Source organism: Giraffa tippelskirchi, chromosome 10, assembly GCF_054371585.1.
Source record: "Giraffa tippelskirchi isolate mGirTip1 chromosome 10, T2T-mGirTip1v1.2.pri, whole genome shotgun sequence".
NCBI lineage: Eukaryota > Metazoa > Chordata > Mammalia > Artiodactyla > Giraffidae > Giraffa > Giraffa tippelskirchi.
The window spans coordinates 79,158,227-79,179,863 of NC_137284.1; the positions used below are offsets into that span (position 1 = coordinate 79,158,227).

Genomic DNA, 21,637 nt, shown 5'->3' on the forward strand with positions numbered 1-21,637 from the left:
TCTTATATAATATATTCATCTGATTACAATTACCTTTTTTTTTTTAATTTATTATTTTTTTTATAAATTTATTTATTTTAGTTGGGGCTAATTACTTTACAATATTGTAATAGTTTTTGCCATACATTGACATGAATCAGCCATGGGTTTACATGTGTTCCCCTTCCTGGACCCCCCACGCACCTCCCTCCCCATCCCATCCCTCTGGGTCATCCCATTGCCCCGGCCCTGAGCCCTTGTCTCATGCATCGAACATGGAATGGTGTTCTGTTTCACATATGATAATATACATGTTTCAATGCTATTCTCCCAGAACGTCCCACCCTCACCTTCTCCCTCAGAGTCCATAAAATTGTTCCATGCATCTGTGTCTCTTATTCTGTCTCGCATATAGGGTTATCGTTACCATCTTTCAAATTCCATATATATGCATTAGTATACTGTATTGTTGTTTTTCTTTCTGGCTTACTTCACTCTGTATAATGGGCTCCAGTTTCATCCATCTCAGTAGAACCGATTCAAATGTATTTTTTTTAATGGCTGAGTAATATTCCATTGTGTATATGTACCACAGCTTCCTTATCCATTCGTCTGCTGATGGACATCTAGGTTGCTTCCATGTCCTGGCTATTGTAAACAGTGCAGCGATGAACATTGGGGTACACGCGTCTCTTTCAATTCTGGTTTCTTCGGTGTGTATGCCCAGCAGTGGGATTGCTGGATCATATGGCAGTTCTATTCCCAGTTTTTTAAGGTAGACACTCTTAAATGCTTTCTGTATATTAATTGTTACTTACATCAGCTCTCTTTTTATAAATTTTTATTGGAGTGTAGTTTTTGTCATCTCTTAATCATCAGCCATTCTAGGAGGCAGATTTATTTTACAGATGAACAAACTGAGGTACAGCAGGTGAAGCATTTGCCCAAGTTTGCACAGCAGTTGGGGGCTTCCCAGGTGGCGCTAATGGTAAAGAACCCATTGAAAATGCAGGAGACGTAAGAGACGTAAGTTCTCTCCTTGGGTCAGAAAAGTGCCCTGAAGGAGGCCATGGCAACCCACTCCAGTATTCTTGCCTGGAGAATCCCATGGACAGAGGAGCCTGCTGGGCTCCACAGGGTTGTAAAGAGTCCGACATGACAGAAGCGACTTAGCACAGCAATTAAATGGCGAGGCCAGTCTGAGCGCAGAGCCTGGCCTCTTAAACCCTTGAGACTTGAACTCTTCCCCCACCCCCACCACCCAACCACCCTGTGAGGTAAGCATCTCCTCTCCACAGACAGGGTGGGGATCACGGCCTGACACCGGTTCACCCGAATGAAGAGAGTGAATAGAATGCCTCCTTCAGGGACCTTACAGTTTCTAATTTCCTTGATAGCATAACTGGCCGACTTTTTCTTTTGCCTCATGGCTTTCCTCAACAGGGAATTAAAGCCTTTGGCTTAGTTTCGTTGGAGGCTGCCTTACTGCAGAGTGGACCGGGTTGGCATGAGAACTGATTTCGTGGTTAGGTGATTTCACTCAGGCCATCCAGTGGTGTTTCCACACTCACCGCTATCATTTCTGAGAAGATGACCGAGAAGGCCAGCTGGAGCGCCCCATTGGCAATGGCGCACAGGGTTCCCACCACTAAGTAGGGCCACTCTGTCTTGTTCAGTTTCAGGATCTTCATAAAAGACACCTGTGGCACAGATTCATCCTAGAACACACACACATCAAGACGAACAGGCAGCAACACCACAGTCACCAGAGTGTGGACCCGGAGAGGGCCTGGCCTGCCCTCCAGGAACTTACACGTGGGGCGGAGGGAATGACTGGGCCACAGCAGACCACAGGAAGGTCGGACAGGATGTGACAAGGTGCTAACTATGTCCCTGTCAATCCTAAAGGAAATCAACCCTGAATATTCACTGGAAGTACTGATGCTGAAGCGGAAGCTCCAATACTTTGACCACCTGATGCGAAGAGTCTACTCATTAGAAAAGACCCTGATGCTGGGAAAGATTGGAGGCAGGAGAAGAAGGGGACGACAGAGGATGAGATGGTTGGATGGCATCACTGACTTAATAGACATGCATTTGAGCAAACTCCAGAAGATAGTGAGGGACAGGGAAGCCTAGCATGCTGGAGTCCATGGGTTCGCAAAGACTTGGGCATGACCGAGTGACTGAACGGCAACAAATGGACTGCACAGCCTACGCTGACAGAGTCCATCACCCAAGAAGCAGTTCTCACGGTGTGACCAGCCTTTCTCTATCCCAGCCTCAGCAAGTGAGCAGAAGCAGGATCTGGGCGCCAGATGCCCTAAAATTCAAGTCATGATGTTGGGGTCACACAAGATAAGACCCACGAACAGATGGGTCAAGCGTCCTCACCAACACAAGGCACCGTGATTCATCTGAGGACCTGGGCCTGGTCTCTTCACCCCAGAACCCTGCCTAGCACCACCTTACCGTGTCATGTCCTAACTCACAAAACTAAAGTACCCACGCCCTTTTCTTTCTCCACTACTAACGGTAGGGCAGACTAACTTTAGTCTGCATTCCCTATAGACTTCTGCTTCATAGCTTAACTTGTTTTGTGATTTTCCCCCCCGTTTGTTTGTTTACACATCTCTGTGACTTTGTTTTGTTTTAAGATGTCTTGGCTTATGTCTTGGCTTTCACTATGGCTCAGATGGAAAAGACTCTGCCTGCAATGCAGGAGACCCAGATTTGATCCCTGGGTTGGGAAGATCCCCTGCAGAAGGAAATGGCAACCCACTCCAGTATTCTTACTGGGAAATCCCATGGACAGAGGAGCCTGGTGGGTTACAGTTCATGGGGTCACAAAGAGTTGGCTACGACTGAGAGACTAACTGAGTGACTAACACTTTATCTCCTTAGAAATGGCCCAATGCCTGGCACACACCAGGTTCTCAGCAAGTGTTGAACCTGATGTTTGGTCCAGCATGAGGGATTTAAGTCACATAGAGGAGAATATTCTAGTGAATTCCCTGGCAATCCAGTGGTTAAGACCATCTCAGCACTTTCACTGCCATGGGCCCCATATTCAATCCCTGGTCAGGGAACTAAGATTGCACAGGATGTGTGGGGTGACCAAAAATAAAAATAAAAAGGAGAATATTCTGATTATAGAGGTGGTTTCACAGTAAACGAGATACCATATGTGCCTATGGAATCCCATGGCCTTACGGTTGTTTAAATAGTTCACATTTGTGTCTCTATGAAATAGATAACATACGAATAGTTTCTTTTCAGCCCTTTGCTCTCAAACCACCCCTCTCCTCTGCATTTTAGGGGTTTTTTTCCTCCCTAGTTAGCACTATCTTTTAGACCTGGCCTCCAGCCTGACAGAGGAGCTCAGGCTGCTTTTCACAAGCAAACAGTCCTTCGAATCAGATTTAATCTCCCCCTCTCCCTGGGCACACCGTTTACCCCTCTATGATGGCACCAAGGCAGTCGTATTGATTGTGGCATTTTCTGCCTACCCCTCTTTGCATTTCTCCAAGAGAAGTGTTCCTCTAAAAAACCAGACTCGGAAAAACAAAACAAAACAAAACACCAGACTCTAAAGATGTAACAGCGTAACTATCCAGACAAATGAGAAAATGAGAAGCAAATACTTCACAGCCAAAAAGGAAGAAACTGTTTATCTTACTTACAATAATACAGCACCACAATAATACAATGTTATTCTCTCTCCATAAATACACCAGGATTGAGACTGCTAAAAGAGCCCTATCTCTGCAGTGAATAACATCGTGGGCAGAGAAAACAGACGCAGTGAACTCTCAGTAGGATCGGTTTCTTCAGGCCAACGCAAGAGTTAAAATGCACTCAGCTTTTATCAACTGTTGTTGAGTTGCTAAGTCTTAAAATGCACTCAGCTTTTATCAACTGTTGTTGAGTTGCTAAGTCAAGTCTAACTCTTTTGTGATCCCCTGAACTGGATGTAGCCCACCAGGCTCCTCTGTCCATGGGATTATCCAGGTAAGAATACTGGAGTGGGTAGCCATGTCCTCCTTCAGGGGATCTTTCCCACTCAGGGATAGAACCCTTGTCTCCCGCTTGGCAGGTAGATTCTTTACCTCTGAGCCACGTGGGAGGCCCCAGATTTTATGAGTAAATAACACCAAAGTGAAGTGAAAGTTGCTCAGTCGTGTCTGACTCTTTGCGACCCCATGGTCTATACAAGTCCATGGAATTCTCCAGGCCAGAATACCGGAGTGGGTATGTTTTCCCTTCTCCAGGGGATCTTCCCAACCCAGGGATTGAACCCAGGTCTCCTGCATTGCAAGCGGATTCTTTACCAGCTGAACCACAAGGGAAGCCCAAAAATACTGGAGTGGGTACCTTATCCCTTCTGCAAGGAATCTTCCTGACCCAGGAATCGAGCCAGGGTCTCCTGAACTGCAGACAAATTCTTTACCAACTGAGCTATCAGGGAATAACATCAAAATATACTCCTAAATCATTTCTTAAAATCATAAAATATCTTTTCTTAGAATGTGTTCCCTTTCTATTATAAAAGCTTATGTTAACTTGAATTAATAACATCCCAGTTACTTCTCTTGAAGTCCTTTGCCTTTTGTACTGTAAACATGAGATTTGTGTAAAAATTTGTGTTGTAAAGTGCAAGATATTGATCTAAAATAAAAATTCCAAGTTTTCAGGTGAGAAATATTAAAGAATGTACACTTTGGCTATTTCTGGTTATTCTGTCCTTTTTCCTAGTAAGAGAATTCCAGTTTTACTCAGAGTAGCAATGCATACAGCAAGAAGGTTCCGTTTTCTACCCTCCCTTGTAGCTAAGTATGGACATGTGATTAAGTTATGGCCAATGACATAGTTTTTTTTTTTTTTTTAAAGTACTGTATGAGATGTCTGGAAAATCTTTGTTTCTTCTTGCTGCTTGGAACATAGATGTGATGGCTGGAGCTTCTGGAGTCATTTTAGATTATTGAGAATGAAAGCTACATGCCAGGATAATGAGAATAAATACGAAATGAGCCTGAGTCCATGGTAACCATGGTGGAGTTACCATTGTAACCCTGGGTTTCTCACCTCTAAGTTTTTGTTTGTTTGCTTGTTTTAATGTGAAAGAGAAATAAAACCTTATTTTTCTTAAACTGATATTACTCTGGGTTTCCTAGCATAGACAATCAAAAATAGTCCTACATAATAGATTATGCAAATATTAGGGCCTCTTACTTTAGACCAGCCTTGTATTACTCTGGATCTCAAAAATGAATGGAATATCTCATTTTAATTTTAAGCATCTAAGCACAAAGGCTATGTTTAGGGATCCCTTTTCATTGGAAATCCATTGTTAATTGGAATTGATTTCAATTTTTGACAAGCACAATTAATATTGGATATTTCCTTCTTTTAAGAAGAATATGGTTCATGGTGGGAATCTTCTGTGCCTACAATATACTTGCAAGGCTACGGATTTCACCAGCAAAACTAAGCAATGAAAGATAATTGAAAAACAACTTACAAGCTCACTGGTTTCCACATCAAAGCCATTCTGATCCTGTCGTGAACTCCTCAGGCTTTTATGGAGAGAGTGCCTGACTATTGGATGAACCAAACCCATGGCAGGCTTCTCATCAGCGAGCAGAGCTTTAAATTCTTCTGACTGCATCTGGCTCCCTGAAATCTAGAAGAAGAACAAAATGGTGAGTTGTGTGTCCATATGGATGTAACCTTCAAGTTTAGAACCAGTAGCTATCATTCGTCAGGCATCTATTTTGTGTTAGGTGCTTTTCAAAAAAAAAAAAAAGATATAACAGCTTTATTGATACAAAATTCACATACCATGAAATTCACCCTTTTAAAGTGCTTTTTCTAGTATATTCAGGTGGTGCTCATCACTACGAACAAAACTAGTGGAGGTGATGGAATTCCAGTTGAGCTATTTCAAATGCTGAAAGATGATGCTGTGAAAGTGCTGCACTCAATATGCCAGCAAATTTGGAAAACTCAGCAGTGGCCACAGGACTGGAAAAGGTCAGTTTTCACTCCAATCCCAAAGAAAGGCAATGCCAAAGAATGCTCGAACTACTGCACAATTGCACTCATCTCACATGCTAGTAAAGTAATGCTCAAAATTCTCCAAGCCAGGCTTCAGCTTTTTTTCTAAAGCTGGTTTTAGAAAAGTCAGAGGAACTAGAGATCAAATTGCCAATATCCGCTGGATCATTGAAAAAGCAAGAGAATTCCAGAAAAACATCTATTTCTGCTTTATTGACTATGCCAGAGCCTTTGACTGTGTGGATCACAATAAACTGTGGAAAATTCTGAAAGAGATGGGAATACCAGACCATCTGACCTGTCTCTTGAGAAACCTGTATGCAGGTCAGGAAGCAACAGTTAGAACTGGACATGGAATAACAGACTGGTTCCAAATAGAAAAAGGAGTACATCAAGGCTGTATATTGTCACTCTGCTTATTTAACTTATATGCAGAGTACATCATGAGAAACGCTGGATTGGAAGAAACACAAGCTGGAATCAAGATTGCCAGGAGAAATATCAATTACCTCAGGTATGCAGATGACACCACCCTTATGGCAGAAAGTAAAGAAGAACTAAAGAGCCTCTTGATGAAAGTGAAAGAGGAGAGTGAAAAAGTTGGCTTAAATCTCAACGTTCAGAAAACTAAGATCATGGCATCCGATCCGGTCACTTCATGGCAAATAATTGGAGAAACAGTGGTCACAGTGGCTGACTTTATTTCTTTGAGCCCCAAAATCAGTGCAGATGGTGACTGCAGCCATGAAATTAAAAGACGCCTACTCTTTGGAAGAAAAGTTATGACCAACCTAAACAGTATATTAAAAAGCAGAGACATTACTTTGCCAACAAATGTCCATAAGTCAAAGGTATTGTTTTTCCAGTAGTCATGTATGGATGGGAGAGCTAGACTATAAAGAAAGCTGAGCCCTGAAGAATTGATGCTTTTGAACTGTGGTGTTGGAGAAGACTCTTGAGAGTCCCTTGGACTGCAAGGAGATCCAACCAGTCCATCCTAAAGGAGATCAGTCCTGGGTGTTCATTGGAAGGACTGATGTTGAAGCTGAAACTCCAATACTTTGGCCACCTCATGCGAAGAGTTGACTCATTGGAAAAGACCCTAATGCTGGGAAGGATTGGGGGCAGGAGGAGAAGGGGATGACAGAGGATGAGATGGTTGGATGGCATCACCGACTCAATGGACATGGGTTTGGGTAAACTCCGGGAGTTGGTGATGGACAGGGAGGCCTGGCGTGCTGCGATTCATGGGGTCGCAAAGAGTCGGACACGACTGAGCGACTGAACTGAATTTCCACTCATCTTGCAGACATCCACAACCCCTTGCCTTCTCTCTTTATCAGATTTCTTGGTAAAACCACAACTCTGGCTAATTTAAATTATCCAACCATGCAACAGAGCATGGCTAAAGAAGAACACAAAACCATCTGACTTGTCCCACCATGAAACTAAGTGATCCTTTACTATTTGTTTAATGTGTTTACTATGCTTATTATTTATTGTCCATTCTGAGGGATGCAAGATTATAAGAACAAAGTTTTTGCTGTCTTATCCACTGCTGTATTCCAACCTTTGCTGCCCAGTAAAAACTGTTTCCTTATTCACTCTTCCACTATGTCAGACCATTACTTCATGCTTCCTTTTCCTTCAAATATCTTTCAGTCATTTTACATCTTCACATTCTGCTAAAGTACTGTGCTTCTTATTTCACTGATAAAAGTCACAGTGTTTGGAAGGGAACTGCCATAATCTCCTGCCATGACACCTACCCACTGACCAGCATCTGCACCCAGCACCCTGACTTCCCTAAATGAACCAGCTTCTCCAAATGAACTATCCATGCCCTTATATGCAACCAGTCCTTTCACTTGTACTTTTATGCTATGGATCCCAGCCCCTCAGGAATGAGTTCTTTAGCAGACATTATTCCTTCTCTCTCCTGCCGTGTCAACTTTTCTGTCCCTGCTGGACCGTCCCTGTTTCTTCATCTTAAAAATACTCTCTTGACCCCACTTTTCTTACTAACTGCCACTGCATTTCCCTCCTTCTCTTTGCAGCTAAACTACTTAAAAGAGTTCTATCACTTTCTCCGTTTCCTGTGTTCCTGTCCTCCCTGAAACACACTCGCATCAGGAGTCTGACCTTTCACACTACCAAAACTGCCCTGGTTAAGTCACTGATAACCTCTACCGTGCTACATCCAAAGGTCAATTTTTGTCCTTATCTGACTTAACAAATTCAAGCAGTTGACAAGTTTATCTTTCTCTCTTCCTTGATATATTTTCTTCACTTGAATTCCAGGACACCACATACTTCTTGGATTTCCTTCTGCTTTACTGGTCTTTCTTTCTCAGTGTCCTTTAGTGTTGTGCTTCTTCTTTCTGCCTCTCAACCAACACTGGAGTGCTCCCAGGCTGACTCAGGAATCTTCTCCATCTAGTCTCACTCTCTCTGTGATCTCAGCAGGTCTCATGGCTTTAAATACTATCTGTATCCAATGATGTCTAATTTTTTTTTTTCTAATCTAGACTTCCTTACTGAATTCCTGGCTCATATATACAACTGCATCTTTGATCTCTGTACTTGGATGTTTAACGTGCCCAACCTTGACTCTTGACCTTTCCCTTAAGCTGGCCTCTCCAACAGGTGTCTCTCCTTCTCATTTGACAGCTCCAGCCATCCAGTTGACCAGCAAAAATACTAAGAGTCATCCTGCATTCTTCTTTTTCTTCCCTACCTCATACTCCATGAGAAGATTTTATAGGTTCTGGCTTCAAAATATATGCTCATTTGCTCAGTCATGTCCGACTCTTTGGGACCCCTTGGACTATTGGTCTGTTAGGCTTCTCTGTCCATGGGATTCTCCAGGCAAGAATACTGGAGTGGGTTGCATTTCCCCCTCCAGGGGATCGTCCTGACCCAGAGATCGAACCCGGGTCTCCTGCGTCTCTTGCATTGGTAGGCGGGTACTTTATCACTGCGCCACCTGGGTCTGACTATCTGTCTCTCTCCAGTTCTACCAGCGAGGTGCAGGCTGCTCTCATCTCTCACCTGAATGACTGCAGTAGCTTCTTCAGTCTCCTCTGCTCCTGTCTTTGCCTCCTCTCCTGCCTTTGTTCATTCTCAAAGCAGAAGCCAGAGTGATTCATCTGAAAAGTGGCTCAGATCACGTGACGCCTCAAATCCCAATTCCCCAGATGCCCCAGTCCCTTGGGAGCCTTGGCCGGCAGTGGCTGGCCCTCTCTGTACTGTTTCTGACCTCATTTTCTACCTCTCTCCTTCCCTCACTCCTCGCCAGCCACACCGGCTTCTTGGATGTTCCTCAAACAAGATAGATTTACCTCTCAGGGTGTCTGTGCTAGTTGTTCCCTCTGCCCCAAAGTCTCTGCCCCCAGATATTCACGTGGCTAAACCTTCACCTCCTACAAGCCTCTCCTCCATTCCCGTCTTGTCAGTGAGACCAGTCCTGACCTCCCTAAAGCTGCATCTCTTACCCCCAGGACTCCCAGATCCCCTTTACTCTGCTTGGATTTTTCTTCCCACATCATTTTCCACCACCTAGTATACTATATAATTTATGAAATGACTATGCTTGCTGTTTATTGTCACCTCAGTAATACATCAGACCCCCCCCCCAAAAAAAGGTATTTTTCTCTGCTTTATTCAATGAGGTAGCCAACATTTGCTACCCACACTTACTAAGTACCAGACCTCATGCAAGGATTTGAGGACATAAACAAAAACAGGTCTCAGCTCCTGCCTCAAAATGGACTGAGAATATATCAATACAGAAATCAGATCTCTATAGTGTTTTATAAAATTATGAAGCCATCACATGCAGGTATCACCTCATTCAAATCTCAAAAGCAGCATCATGTTCAAGGTAAACAAGTGAGGTCATATTATTCTCAGTTTAAAGGTGAGGAAATTGCAATTCCTAAAAAGTGAATGGAATTAGGACTCCCTGGGGAAGACTAGTGCCAGCAGAGTCATGCCTGTCTCTGTATGTGGTCCCCACAGCACTTGAAGGTCATTAATGTGTACTGAATAGATCCATACCTTTAAGCTGTAGCATAAAAGATTTACATGTTAAAAAGAATCTCTTATAACTAAGAGCCCAAGGGAAGAACAAACTCCATCTTCCAAAGTATTTTAGAATACTTAATTTTTTGTATATTTTATATAATATTACATTGTAATAATTGAATATACTATTTTATATATTTTATATTATATTTACATGTGCATTAATTTGCAACAGTTTTCTCTGCAGAGAGAACGATGGAATCGGTTCTCTGTCCAGTGGACCTTCAGCTTGATGGTAATATTCTCTGCAGTGTTTCTCCCACTATATTGTATTTGTGGCTAACAGTTCTCTGACTTTTTATCTCTGAAGACAGACTGTTAGATGCTATCTTTGACTGTTATATTTGCATGTCACCACACTTCACTGGTGCTTCCCTAGTAGCTCAGCTGTTAAAGAACCTGCCTGCAGTGCAGGAGACCCCAGTTCGATTCCTGGGTCAGGAAGATCCCCTGGAAAAGGGATAGGCTACCCACTCCAGTATTCTTGCCTGGAGAATCCAATGGACAGAAGAGCCTGGAAGGCTACAGTCCATGGGGTCACAAAGAGTCGGACACAACTTAGCAACTAACCGTTTCATACTTCACTAGATTCTGTTTCCAAATTTCCTGCCACCAATACCTCTGCTTAAATCTTCCATCTTCCTCTCCAAGTTGATAGATTATAATTTCTCTTGTCTTCACTGCTTTCAAACCATGTTCAATCTTACAATTTTCTCCCAAAATTCTTTTCAAAAACCTTCTTACCTGCTTGAAAAACAAAAATTCCTCTCCACCTCTGACCTCTTGTCTCCTAAAAATCCTTCCCTTTTGGTCTCATTTTTCTTTGCTCATTATAAAATTTATCTAACTTGGCTCCATCACTTTGGATGACATTTATAAGATGTTAAGGACGAGGGTAATGCTGATTTCCAGTGTAACTGGCTTTAACGGATATTTCCAATGATCTCTTCCTTGTCCGTTGTATATGTGTTCAATCGTGTCCAACTCTTTGGGACCCCATGAACTATAGCCTGCCAGGCTCCTTTCACCGTGGAATTATCCAGGCAAGAATACTGGAGTGTGTTGTCATTTCCTACTCCAGGGGATCTTCCCAACCTAGAGATCTAACCCGCATCTCTTGTGTATCCTGCACTGGGAGGCGGATTCTTTACCACTTTGCCACCTTGGAAGACTAAACTCTTCCTTACACCCTCTTAAACCAGGGTAGACTTGCAAAGGTATGACAAAGGTATGACAGAAATTAAAGCAGTTGGGAAGAAGCATCATTATTAATCACCAATGTCATATCATTTCCTCCAGGATAGAGTAATGGCACATTGAGAATGCCAAGGCCACATTGCCTAGTGGAATTCTGTGCCCTGTGAGGATTAGGGTAACAGTTGGGTAGACAGGAAGGGGTGCAGGGTGCCAAGGTTGGAGAGTAAATGAATAAGCCGCAGATAGGGTCACTATGCTTTGGGTCATTAATGTTGACTCTTAAATTTATTATAAAACTGCACATTTTCAAAAAATTATACTTTACTTTGTAATAGATTAACAATATTTGCTCATATCATACTAAAATATCTATGGATAACATAACAAAGAAGAACAGTAACATTGTGTTTGCATTTGATGTTAGTTCTTAGTTACTCACAGCACTATTTCCTAGCCCTAAAATTGTGGCATCTTAAGGGTTCTTCAATCATGTTAGAGAGTGTTGTAAAATGTTCAGAAATCTACCGAAGCAAAATAATTTGGGTTTGCAATCATCTGTGCAGTATTTTTGGAACTCTACTAGTATTAGGTAGAATCTACAACTCTCTTTATCTCACTCCTTTGCTACTCTTTTAAAACTTTTAATTTTGACATGCGTATAGATTCACATATGGTTGTAAGACAAATACAGAGAGACTCGCTGTATACTTTTCTTAGTTTTCCCAGTGGTGATATATTTTATTTATGTATCTAAATTGATAAGGGATATTGGTCTGTTGAGTGATATTCCATTGAAACTTGGACATCTGAGGTATTATGTTGTGAGATTCTCGATCTTACTGAAGCCTTTTGTTTTCCTTGATTTGAAGACAGTGCTCCACCAGGGAGAGGGCTGTCATTCTTCACTTGGTTTCCACTCACACCTGAGATGTGAGGGGCTCCTTGGTATTGCAGAGCAGAGGCAGCAGTTCTGACTCCCCACTAGGCCTCCCCTGATACCTCCCTGGCTTGGCAGAGAGGGAGTGCGTTGTTACAGCTCTCCACGTGGTCTCTACTGACACAGCAATGGGGAGGTAGCCTTGTTACTGTCAACAAGAAAGTCCTGAGCCTCCACTAGGCCACCTCTTCTCAAATTCCAGAGGGAAGAGAAGGTACCTCATCGCTACTAGGTAGGAATGAAAAGTCAGCTCCCTACTGCAGGCAGTGAAGCTGGGGTGTACTTGTTACAGCCTTGTGAGGGTGGAAGTCAAGGCTTGCCACTCAGTCTTTTCAGGCATGGGTCTGGATAATACCATAGTTTTTCCTATGATGTCTGGCTAGAATAGAGGCTGCCATCTACACATTTTCTATTTTGCTGGGCTGCCCCTTTCCTGGTCCTTTGGCTAGCGAGAGCTGGCTTTTATTGGAGCTTTTTTTGTCTGTACATACCGGCATTTCTGAGTTTTCATCTTCTTCAGCTCCAAGCTGACATATATAAGGCAAGAATAAAACAAAACAAGACAAAAACATCAGACAAAAAAAAGAAATAAAAGATATCAAAATTGGAAGGAAGAAGTAAAATTATCATAGCATACAGATAATATGATGCTCTATATAGAAAACTCTACAGACTCCACATGAAAACTATTAGAACTTATAAATGAATTCAGCAAGATAGAAGGATTCAAGATTAATATGCAGAAATTGGTTGTATTTCTTTACAGTGATATGAGCTACCAGAGAGCAGCAAAAAAAAAAAAAAAAATCCCATTAAAAAAATATCTAGGAATAAATCTAACCAAGGATATAAAAGACTCATACACTGAGAACTGTAAAACATTGATAAAGGAAATTGAATATGAATCAAGAAAATGGAAAAATAATCATGCTCTTGGACTGGAAGAATTAATATATGTAGTTAAAATGGCCATACTATCCAAAGAACTCTATAGATTTAATGTGATCCCTATCAAATTACCCATGACATTTTTTTCATAGAACTGAAACAAATAATTCTAAAATTTATTTGGAACCACAAAAGGCCCAGAATTGCCAAAGCAATCCTGAGGAAAAAGAACAAAGCAAATCTATGGAACAGAGCAGACAGTCCAGAATTAAACCCACACACCTAAGGTCAATTAATCTTCAACAAAGGAGGCAAGAATATAAAGTGGGAAAAAGATAGTCCCTTAGTAAGTGGTATTATAAAAGCTAAGAGCCGCCATTAATGAAGTTAGAATATACCCTCACACCATACACAAAAATAAACTCAAAATGGCTTAAAGACTTAAATATAAGACATTACATCATAAAACTTCTGGAAGAGAACATAGGCAAAACATTTTCAGACATAAATCATACCAATGTTTTCTTATATCAGTCTCCCAAGGCAATAGAAATAAAAGCAAAACTAAACAAATGGAACCTAACCAAACTTACAAGCCTTTGCTCAACAAAGAAAATCATAAACGAAATGAAAAGATAACTTATGGAGTGGGATAAAATATTTGCAACCATGCAATATGGTTGCAAATTTTATTATTGGTTGGTTAAACCATGCAACCAATAAGAGCTTAACTTTCAAAACATATAAACAGCTAATAAAACTTAATTTCTAAAACATATAAACAGCTAATAAAACCAACAATATTACTGGTTGATTAAACCATGCAACCAACAAGAGCTTAATTAATTTCTGAAACATACAAACAGCTAATAAAACTCAACAACACAAAAACCAAACAACCCAATCAAAAAATGGGCAAAAGACCTAAAGAGACGTTTCTCCAAAGAAGACAAACAGATGGTCAAGGAGCACATGAGAAGATGCTCAACATCATTAACTATTAAAGAAATACATATCAAAACTACAATGAGTTATTACCTCACACCAGAATGGCCATCATCAAAAAGTCCACAAATAATAAATGCTGCCGAGGGTGTGGAGAAAAGGGAATCCTCTTACACTATTGGTGGGAATGTAAACTGCTGCAGTCATTATGAAAAACAGTATGTAGGTTCCTTATTAAAATTAAAAAATAGTTACCATATGATTCAGCAATCCCATGCTATGCTGTGCTTAGTCCCTCAGTCACGTCCAACTCTTTGCAACCCCATGGACTATAGCCCACCAGGCTCCTCTGTCCACGGGGATTCTCCAGGCAAGAATACTGGAGTGGGTTGCCATGTCCTCCTCCAGGGCATCTTTCTGACCCAGGAATTGAACCAGTCTTCTGCATTGCAGGCAGGTTCTTTACCAGCTGAGCTACCAGGGAAACCCCCCAGCAATCCTACTCCTGGTCATACATCCAGGAAAGACAAAAGCTCTAAATCAAAAGATGCATGCACCCCAATGTTCACAGCGATTTTTAGCCAAGACATGGAAGCAAAACAAATGTTCACTGACAGATGAATGGATAAAGAATATGTAGTAAATCTATATACAAAGGAATATCACTCAACCATAAATAGAATGAGAATGCCATTTGCAGCAACATAGATGGACCTAGAAATCATACTAATTGAAGTAAGTCAGACAGAGAAAGACAAATATTATATCACTTATAGGTGAAATCTAAAAAACAGTACCAATGAACTTATTTACAAAATAGCAACAGACTCATAGACATAGAAAACAAACTTATGGTTGCCAAAGGGGAAAGAGGGGAAGGATAGATTTGGAATATGAGGTTAACAGATGCACATTACTATATATAAAATAAACAACAAGGATCTGCTGTATAGCACAGGGAACTATATTAAATATACTCTAATAAACTGTAATGGAAAAAGAATATATACATATACATACATACATATATATATATATGCAAGACCAAATCACTTTGCTGTATATCTGATATGCAACATTATGAACTATACTTCAATTACAGAAAAACAAAAAACCCCACAAGCCAAAACAAAAATGGGAACTCACCACCATGTCATTTTTTGGGTTCCAAGGTTCTTGGCTTGGTTGTCTTCTTCTCTTCATGTCTCAGAGTATTCTTATGGTTGTTTTATAAATAATGTTCTGTGTTTCCAGTTGTACTTTGCAGGAGGAATAGGGAAAAATATGTCTCCTCCATCTTCTTGTAAGTTGCTGCTGGATTTTTAAAATCCATTTTCTCTAATTGGATGCCAAGGCAAAGGAAGATTGTGAAACCAAATAAGCCAATCTTTATATTTGTTCATCAGTACAAAAAGGGATATGAAGTATTAGATTAAAAGATTTCTCTAACTTATCTGCCCACTCTTCTCCTCCACACTCTCTCACCTTCTTAGTAACAACTAGTAGATGATGGATACTTACAAAAATCTGTGCTTTTATATGTAAAATATGCAGGGAGGTGGATATTGCCTGGCCTTGAACTTACTTCATAGTAAAATATGAAGTCAAATGCTGATAATTATAGGGCTTATCAAAGTATAACAATGAGGTACACTAAAAAAGCCAGGATAGGGATTTGTCTGGTGTTCCAGTGGCTACAACTCCACACTTCCAACGCAGGGGGCTCAGGTTCAATCCCTGGTCAGGGAACCAGATCCCTCATGCCACAACTAAGTCTGCCTGCCACAAACAAATATACTGTATCCTGCAACTAAGACCCATCACAGCCAAATAAATAAATATACCTATTTTTAGAGAAACCAGGGTACAAGATCTTCATAGTTTCATGTTATGCTATATTATACTGCCTTAATTATTCTAACATCTTTTTCTTCCCACTAGACTGCGATCTCCTTAAAGAAAGCAGGTGAACTAAATTTACCCAGCACATTGCAAGCACCTGATAAACACTCTTCTCTACCTTCTCTCCCACTCCTCTTCCAGACCCAGCTGGTTCAGGAATCAACACAGAAAGCCCAGAGGAGAAACTACATCCACAAATCATCTGGCCTTAAGGGCTCGGAGAAGACCTCTGATTCGAAATCCAAGCACCGTCAATCAGTCCCTCAAACTAAATCTCTCAGGAAGTGTGGGTCACCTCCCACCCCACCACACACATCTTGCAAGATTCTGACACAACAAGCACTGATGGATTAAAAGGAAAGGGTGACGGATCCTGTCTTCCATGTCCCTTCTCTGAGAGTTCTGACCAGTTTTGTCAATATTTGTTCAATAAATATTTATGGAGGAAGAAAAGGATGGATTTTAAAGAGCAAGGTTTTCCAAACTGTGACCTGAGGAGCCCCACCAGGTGCTTAGATAACAAGGGTCCCCTGGTCACATAAGTTTAAGAAGTGCTGGCTACCAGGCTGCTCTCTCGGAGGTCAGAAGGATACCAACGTTTTGAGAGTTCTATAGTAACAGGTCATTTAGCTTTTTTAAGATACATTTCTTTCCTCCACTCCCAGACCACAATATCCATTGAAAATACAAAATTCATATTCTCTAACCTCATGTGTGAAGCTCTATCTAAAAGAAATAATTCTAAAAGTCCAAAAGCAGGGAATAATACAGAAACAGGTAAATATGAAGAGTGGAGCCTGGGAAGGAAGACGGTATGATCTGACTGAGGCAAAAGGCACATAAGGATGCACTGCGGTATGTGGTGGAATAGATCAGGTAGGATTCTAGACTCACAACCATTATGGAGAACGTTTTTAAAAAGTAATCATTACCTTGTCAAGAATGGTGGTTTCTTTTTGAATAGCTGTCACTGTCTTTTATCAGTTGAAGTCCCACGAGGAGAGGAGGAATGGCACACTCTAATTAGGATATTCAAGGAGGATTTAATAAAGTGACTATTTACAAAGGTATGAGCAGAACATAGGATATCATGGATACACCATAACGGACAGAAAGTATGTTGGAGTCATGAAAATGGGTGCGGGGCTGTTGCCCAGGTCAGTCAGCATGGGTGAGGGGAGGAAGAAGGTACCAGATCACTTATGAATGTCATGTAGAGAAAACTGCTTTGAGAAGGGCAGTGATCCCCTCCATTGTACCCCAGGTTTTCCTTTAGCTGAACCCACAGAAGTCAATCTCCCAGGGCAGAAAGCCATGCAGAGAGAAGGGAAGACAGTAAACATACAAGGGAAGGGAATATATCTGGCGCTTGTCTCAAGTAGAAGAATCTGGAGACTGGCAACTCTACCATTTCCTGCCTAGCTATGTCTATTCATGATTCACACAATGCTTTTGAAGAAGGCATGTACTAGGTCAAGACCCTGCACTGAGCACAGAGAAGACGTATAGATGACAAGATCAAGAGCTCGCTGTCAGATATATTAAAAACTGATGAACAGAGAAGAAAATAAAGCAAATAAAATATATTGTGAAACATAAAAAGGTGTAGAAAGTATATGGTAGTTTGATGCCGAGAATTTGCAAAGCTAACCTATGACCTTGCCCTTGATATGCAATGCTAGTCTGTAAAATTGTCAGCCAAAGTGGACTTTCTGGCATAAATGCAAATTTTGAGAATCTAAAAGCTACTTGAAATTTAATTCCATCCATTAATAGCCAATAAAAATTTTAGCTTCTCCAAAAAATTGCCTTCAGAATTGAAGTACATGCAAAAGATTTATTCATGAATTCAAACTTTCATGAAACATCCAGTATTTTGTATTGAGCCTTTGACACTCTCAAGTATTTGCTCTCACAGAGGAAATCCATAAAATTGTTTTTTTCACTTTAACCCAACCATTTCCCTTTAGCATATTTCTCTCCAGGTTCTATTTATATGTATAAGTTCCAGACCTGGGCTCCCTGATTCCAAACAATTTCACACCATTTTTTAAAATTAATTAATTTATTTTTTATTGAAGAATAATTGCTTTACAGAATTTTGCTGTTTTCTGTCAAACCAACCTCAACATGGATCAGCCATAGATATACATCTATCCCCTCCCTTTTGAACCTCCCTCCCATCTCCCTCCCCATCCCACCTCTCTAGGTTGATACAGAGCCTCTGTTTGAGTTTCCTGAGCCATACAGCAAATTCCCATTGGCTATCTATTTTACATATGGTAATATAAGTTTCCATGTTAAAGCCTAAGGAAGCAGATTATTGTGGCCTTAGTGTTTCCCAAATAATTCAGGTAGGTTCAGCCATAGCCTGGCAAGAACTGCCAGTCTTCCAGGCAACACAGACCATCCATGGAAAAATGACTTATTGCCTGAGTCATTTATTTAAAGTCTAAAAAGAGTGGGAGCAACAGGGTCATTGCCCACACTGACAGACATGTTTTGCATAAGAGGGGATTGGATAGGGACAATGAACTCTTTGAAGTATTAGTCACTCAGTCGTGTCCGATAATTTGCGACCCCATGGACTATAGTCAGCCAGGCTCCTCTGTCCATGGAATTCTCTAGGCAAGGATACTGGAGTGGGTTGCCATTTCCTTCTCCAGGGGATCTTCCCAACCTAGGGAGTGAACACAGGTCTCCCACATTTCGGGCAGATTCTTTACTGTCTGCGCCACCAGGGAAGTCCAATGCACTCTTTGGGACATGCAAAACCTGTCATACTCAAATTTTGATAGAACAGAAAAGCTTCAAATGCTGTTGTTTAATGATAAAAATAAATATTAGAAGTATGATCTTGGTAACATTGTTTAGTTTTCTCTACCTGTTCACTAAAATGAAAAAAAAAAAAGCCCTCTTCTCACCTTGCCTTTCCCCTCCTTCCCAAAAAAGAACAGTGTGATTTCTGGCCCGAGATGCTAGGATGATATGGCCCCTGGTGCTTGCGGTTGAAATATTCCGATAGCAGAAGCGGTCTTGCAGGTTACCCACATGTGCAAGGGTAGCAAGCTAGGTTTCTATAGTGTGTTCTTTTCTTCCTTTAGGTAAGGAGTTTGTAAAAGGGTGATATGTCCATTTGCATAACAGAAATCAAAGAAGTTAAATGTGATTTATTACATAAAATCTCACTGCACAGGTACCCTTGTAGGAATGTGGACACCTGAAAGTAAGGCATATCTCAACACACTCACTAAACAAACTACAGCAAGAATAAAAGTATATCTATTCTGGGACTTCCGTGGTGGAGCAGTGGGTGGGAATCTACCTGTCAATGCAGGGGACATGGGTTCAATCCCTGGTCTGGGAAGATCCCACATGCTGTGGGGCAATTAAGCCCCTGCCCACAATGACTGAAGTCTGTGTGCCTAGAGCCTGTGAACCACAACAAGAGGAGGCCCTGCAATCATAAGTCTACACACCACAAATAGAGAGCAGCCCCTGCGGGCCGCAACTAGAGAAAGCCTGCACACAGCAACAGAGACCCAGCACAGACAAAAATTAAAAATAAAAAATAATAGCAATTGTGTCATTAAAAACACAAGGCATTAAAAAAAAATTACACCTATGCTGGCACACCTGGCCTTTCAGGCTCAGTTCCTGACTTCCCAGCCTCATCCCTGCAGGGGCCACCACCCACTCCTCCCAACCCAGCACCTGAAACTGACCATGAGTCACTTCCGATGCAGCCTTCTGGGATGTTTACACTGCTCTCCATGTGCACAGATTTCCTCTAGCGTCCATCTGATAAGTCGATTCTCAGTTCCCCAAGAAACTTTTTTAACACTCAGAGCACTCCCAAGAGAAGTGCTGGCATTCTGTTTAGTTTCCCCAAAAGTCTTGTGTAATGGCACCTACACATTACTAACCTTATTTCCTGTCTCCTTAAACCATGAGCTCCTTATCATTGTGCTCCTAATATCTAGCCCATAGGCACTTAAGATAATTGTTAGGTGAAGAAACACAAAACAGAACTTTCTTTTCATGCAAGAGAACAGGTGGCCTTGAAGAGCATGAAATGAAGGCAACCAACATTATTATTATTTTTTTTGTGATGTTCTATCTGATAAGCATTGCCCTAAATATTATAATATCTAGTGTTCAAGTAATCCAGTGAGTAGCTATTGAAATTCCATAAGGCCCAATGAGGAAATTAAGACTTAGAGACAATCAGTAACTTGCCCAGAGAATGACATGTGTAACAAACAGCCAGCCAGGAGAGAAACCCAGGTTTTCTGTCTGGAGAAACTTGATGCTTCTCCACAGAACAACCGACAATCAGTAAGAGGGAAAACATTTAAACTGAGCTGCCTAGTACAGAAAGCAAAAATGTTCCATTTCCAATTCAAAGGTCACTTTTCCTTGTGACCCAAACCGCCTCTTCTGCAAGAGTCCTGGGGCAAACATTTCATCATGTGTCTTTGCCTCTTGCACATATCAGTGAGCATTCCCGCTTTTCTCTTTGAATCCTGATTCCTCCTGACGCCAAGAGCAGAGGTCTTTCACCTTGGTGTTATAACTTCCAAGTGGGACAAAGGACTACAGTTACAGACCGTGGTCCTGAAAACCTCTTGTCTAATCTCTTTTCTAAGATCAACAGATCTTTTGCTGTTTTCACTTAACAGATATTCTTAGTGAGGACTTCCAATGTGCAAGATGCTGACTGGGGTGTTGGTACAGCCTACAGGATACTTTTGAAGTTTTCAAGAGTTAAGGTAAGTGAAAGTCCTTTATAGGCTTTCCAGCTCAGAGGGCTATTACTCGCTCTAGTTATCAATTGGCTTAAAGTACTGGGTTTTTATGACTCCTGGTTCTGTGGATTGACTGGGCATAGCGGGTGGGTCTCCTCTCATGAGGATGCAGTTAGGTGCTAGCTGGAGCTAGTCATCTGAAGGCTTGAGTGGGTTGAAGTCTGTGGTACCCCCTCATGTGGCTGCCACTTGATAATGGCTGTGGGCTCTGCTGAGTCAAGTCATGTGGCCTGCCCACGTATCTCGGGCTGGTTCCTATGGCACGCTGGTTAGGTTCTGAGAGGGAAAGGCAGTCATAGTTCAAGATCCGATACTCAGCTTACAACACTCCCAAACTCCATTTTGTCAGTAGGGCTCCCAGAGGAAGCAGGCCAGTGCTTACTGCCTTCACGCCACTCTCTGCCTTGCTCAGCCAGCTCCAACCACAACATCCTTCTATGTGGACTTCAAATGCTTTTAAGTAGAGGCTGAAAGGCTCTACTGAAATTAGAGTATAGGCTGAAATTCCTCCACCTGAAATGCTGTCCCTTCATCCCCAGAGCCTGTCTTCTCCACTCACACCACTTCTTGGGTAACTCATTTTTCGTTTTAGCCCACATAATTAGCACTTGAAGAGCAGCAGATCTTTAAGGTTCACCATGTGATTCTAGCTTTCTCTTAACTTTTTACTGTTAAATAATCATAGACCCACAGCAAGTTGCAAAAATTGTAGAGTCCTGTGTACCCCTCATCCAGCCTCCCTAAGTGACAGCAGGTAACAACTATAACAGGGCTTCCCTGGTGGCTCTGACAATAAAGAATCTGCTCGCAATGCAGAAGACCCAGGTTCAATCCCTGG

At 41.5% G+C, this 21,637-nt stretch overlaps 1 protein-coding gene across 7 annotated transcripts in view; it reads left to right on the plus strand.

Moving 5' to 3' along the window:
• The window catches only part of LOC145524379 (RUN domain-containing protein 3B-like), a 51,832-nt gene extending 34,036 nt beyond the window's left edge, over window positions 1–17,796 (plus strand). For 6 of the 7 annotated variants that reach the window (XM_081536469.1, XM_081536466.1, XM_081536470.1 and 3 more), the window contains one exon: window positions 16,133–17,796. In XM_081536469.1, the coding sequence (XP_081392595.1) occupies window positions 16,133–16,322 (190 nt within the window). In that variant the 3' untranslated portion in view covers window positions 16,323–17,796. Of the gene's footprint in view, window positions 1–1,655; window positions 3,116–16,132 lie in introns of those variants that run through there. The other variant, XM_081536471.1, reaches the window with a different exon arrangement.
• Window positions 17,797–21,637: the final 3,841 nt, after the last annotated feature.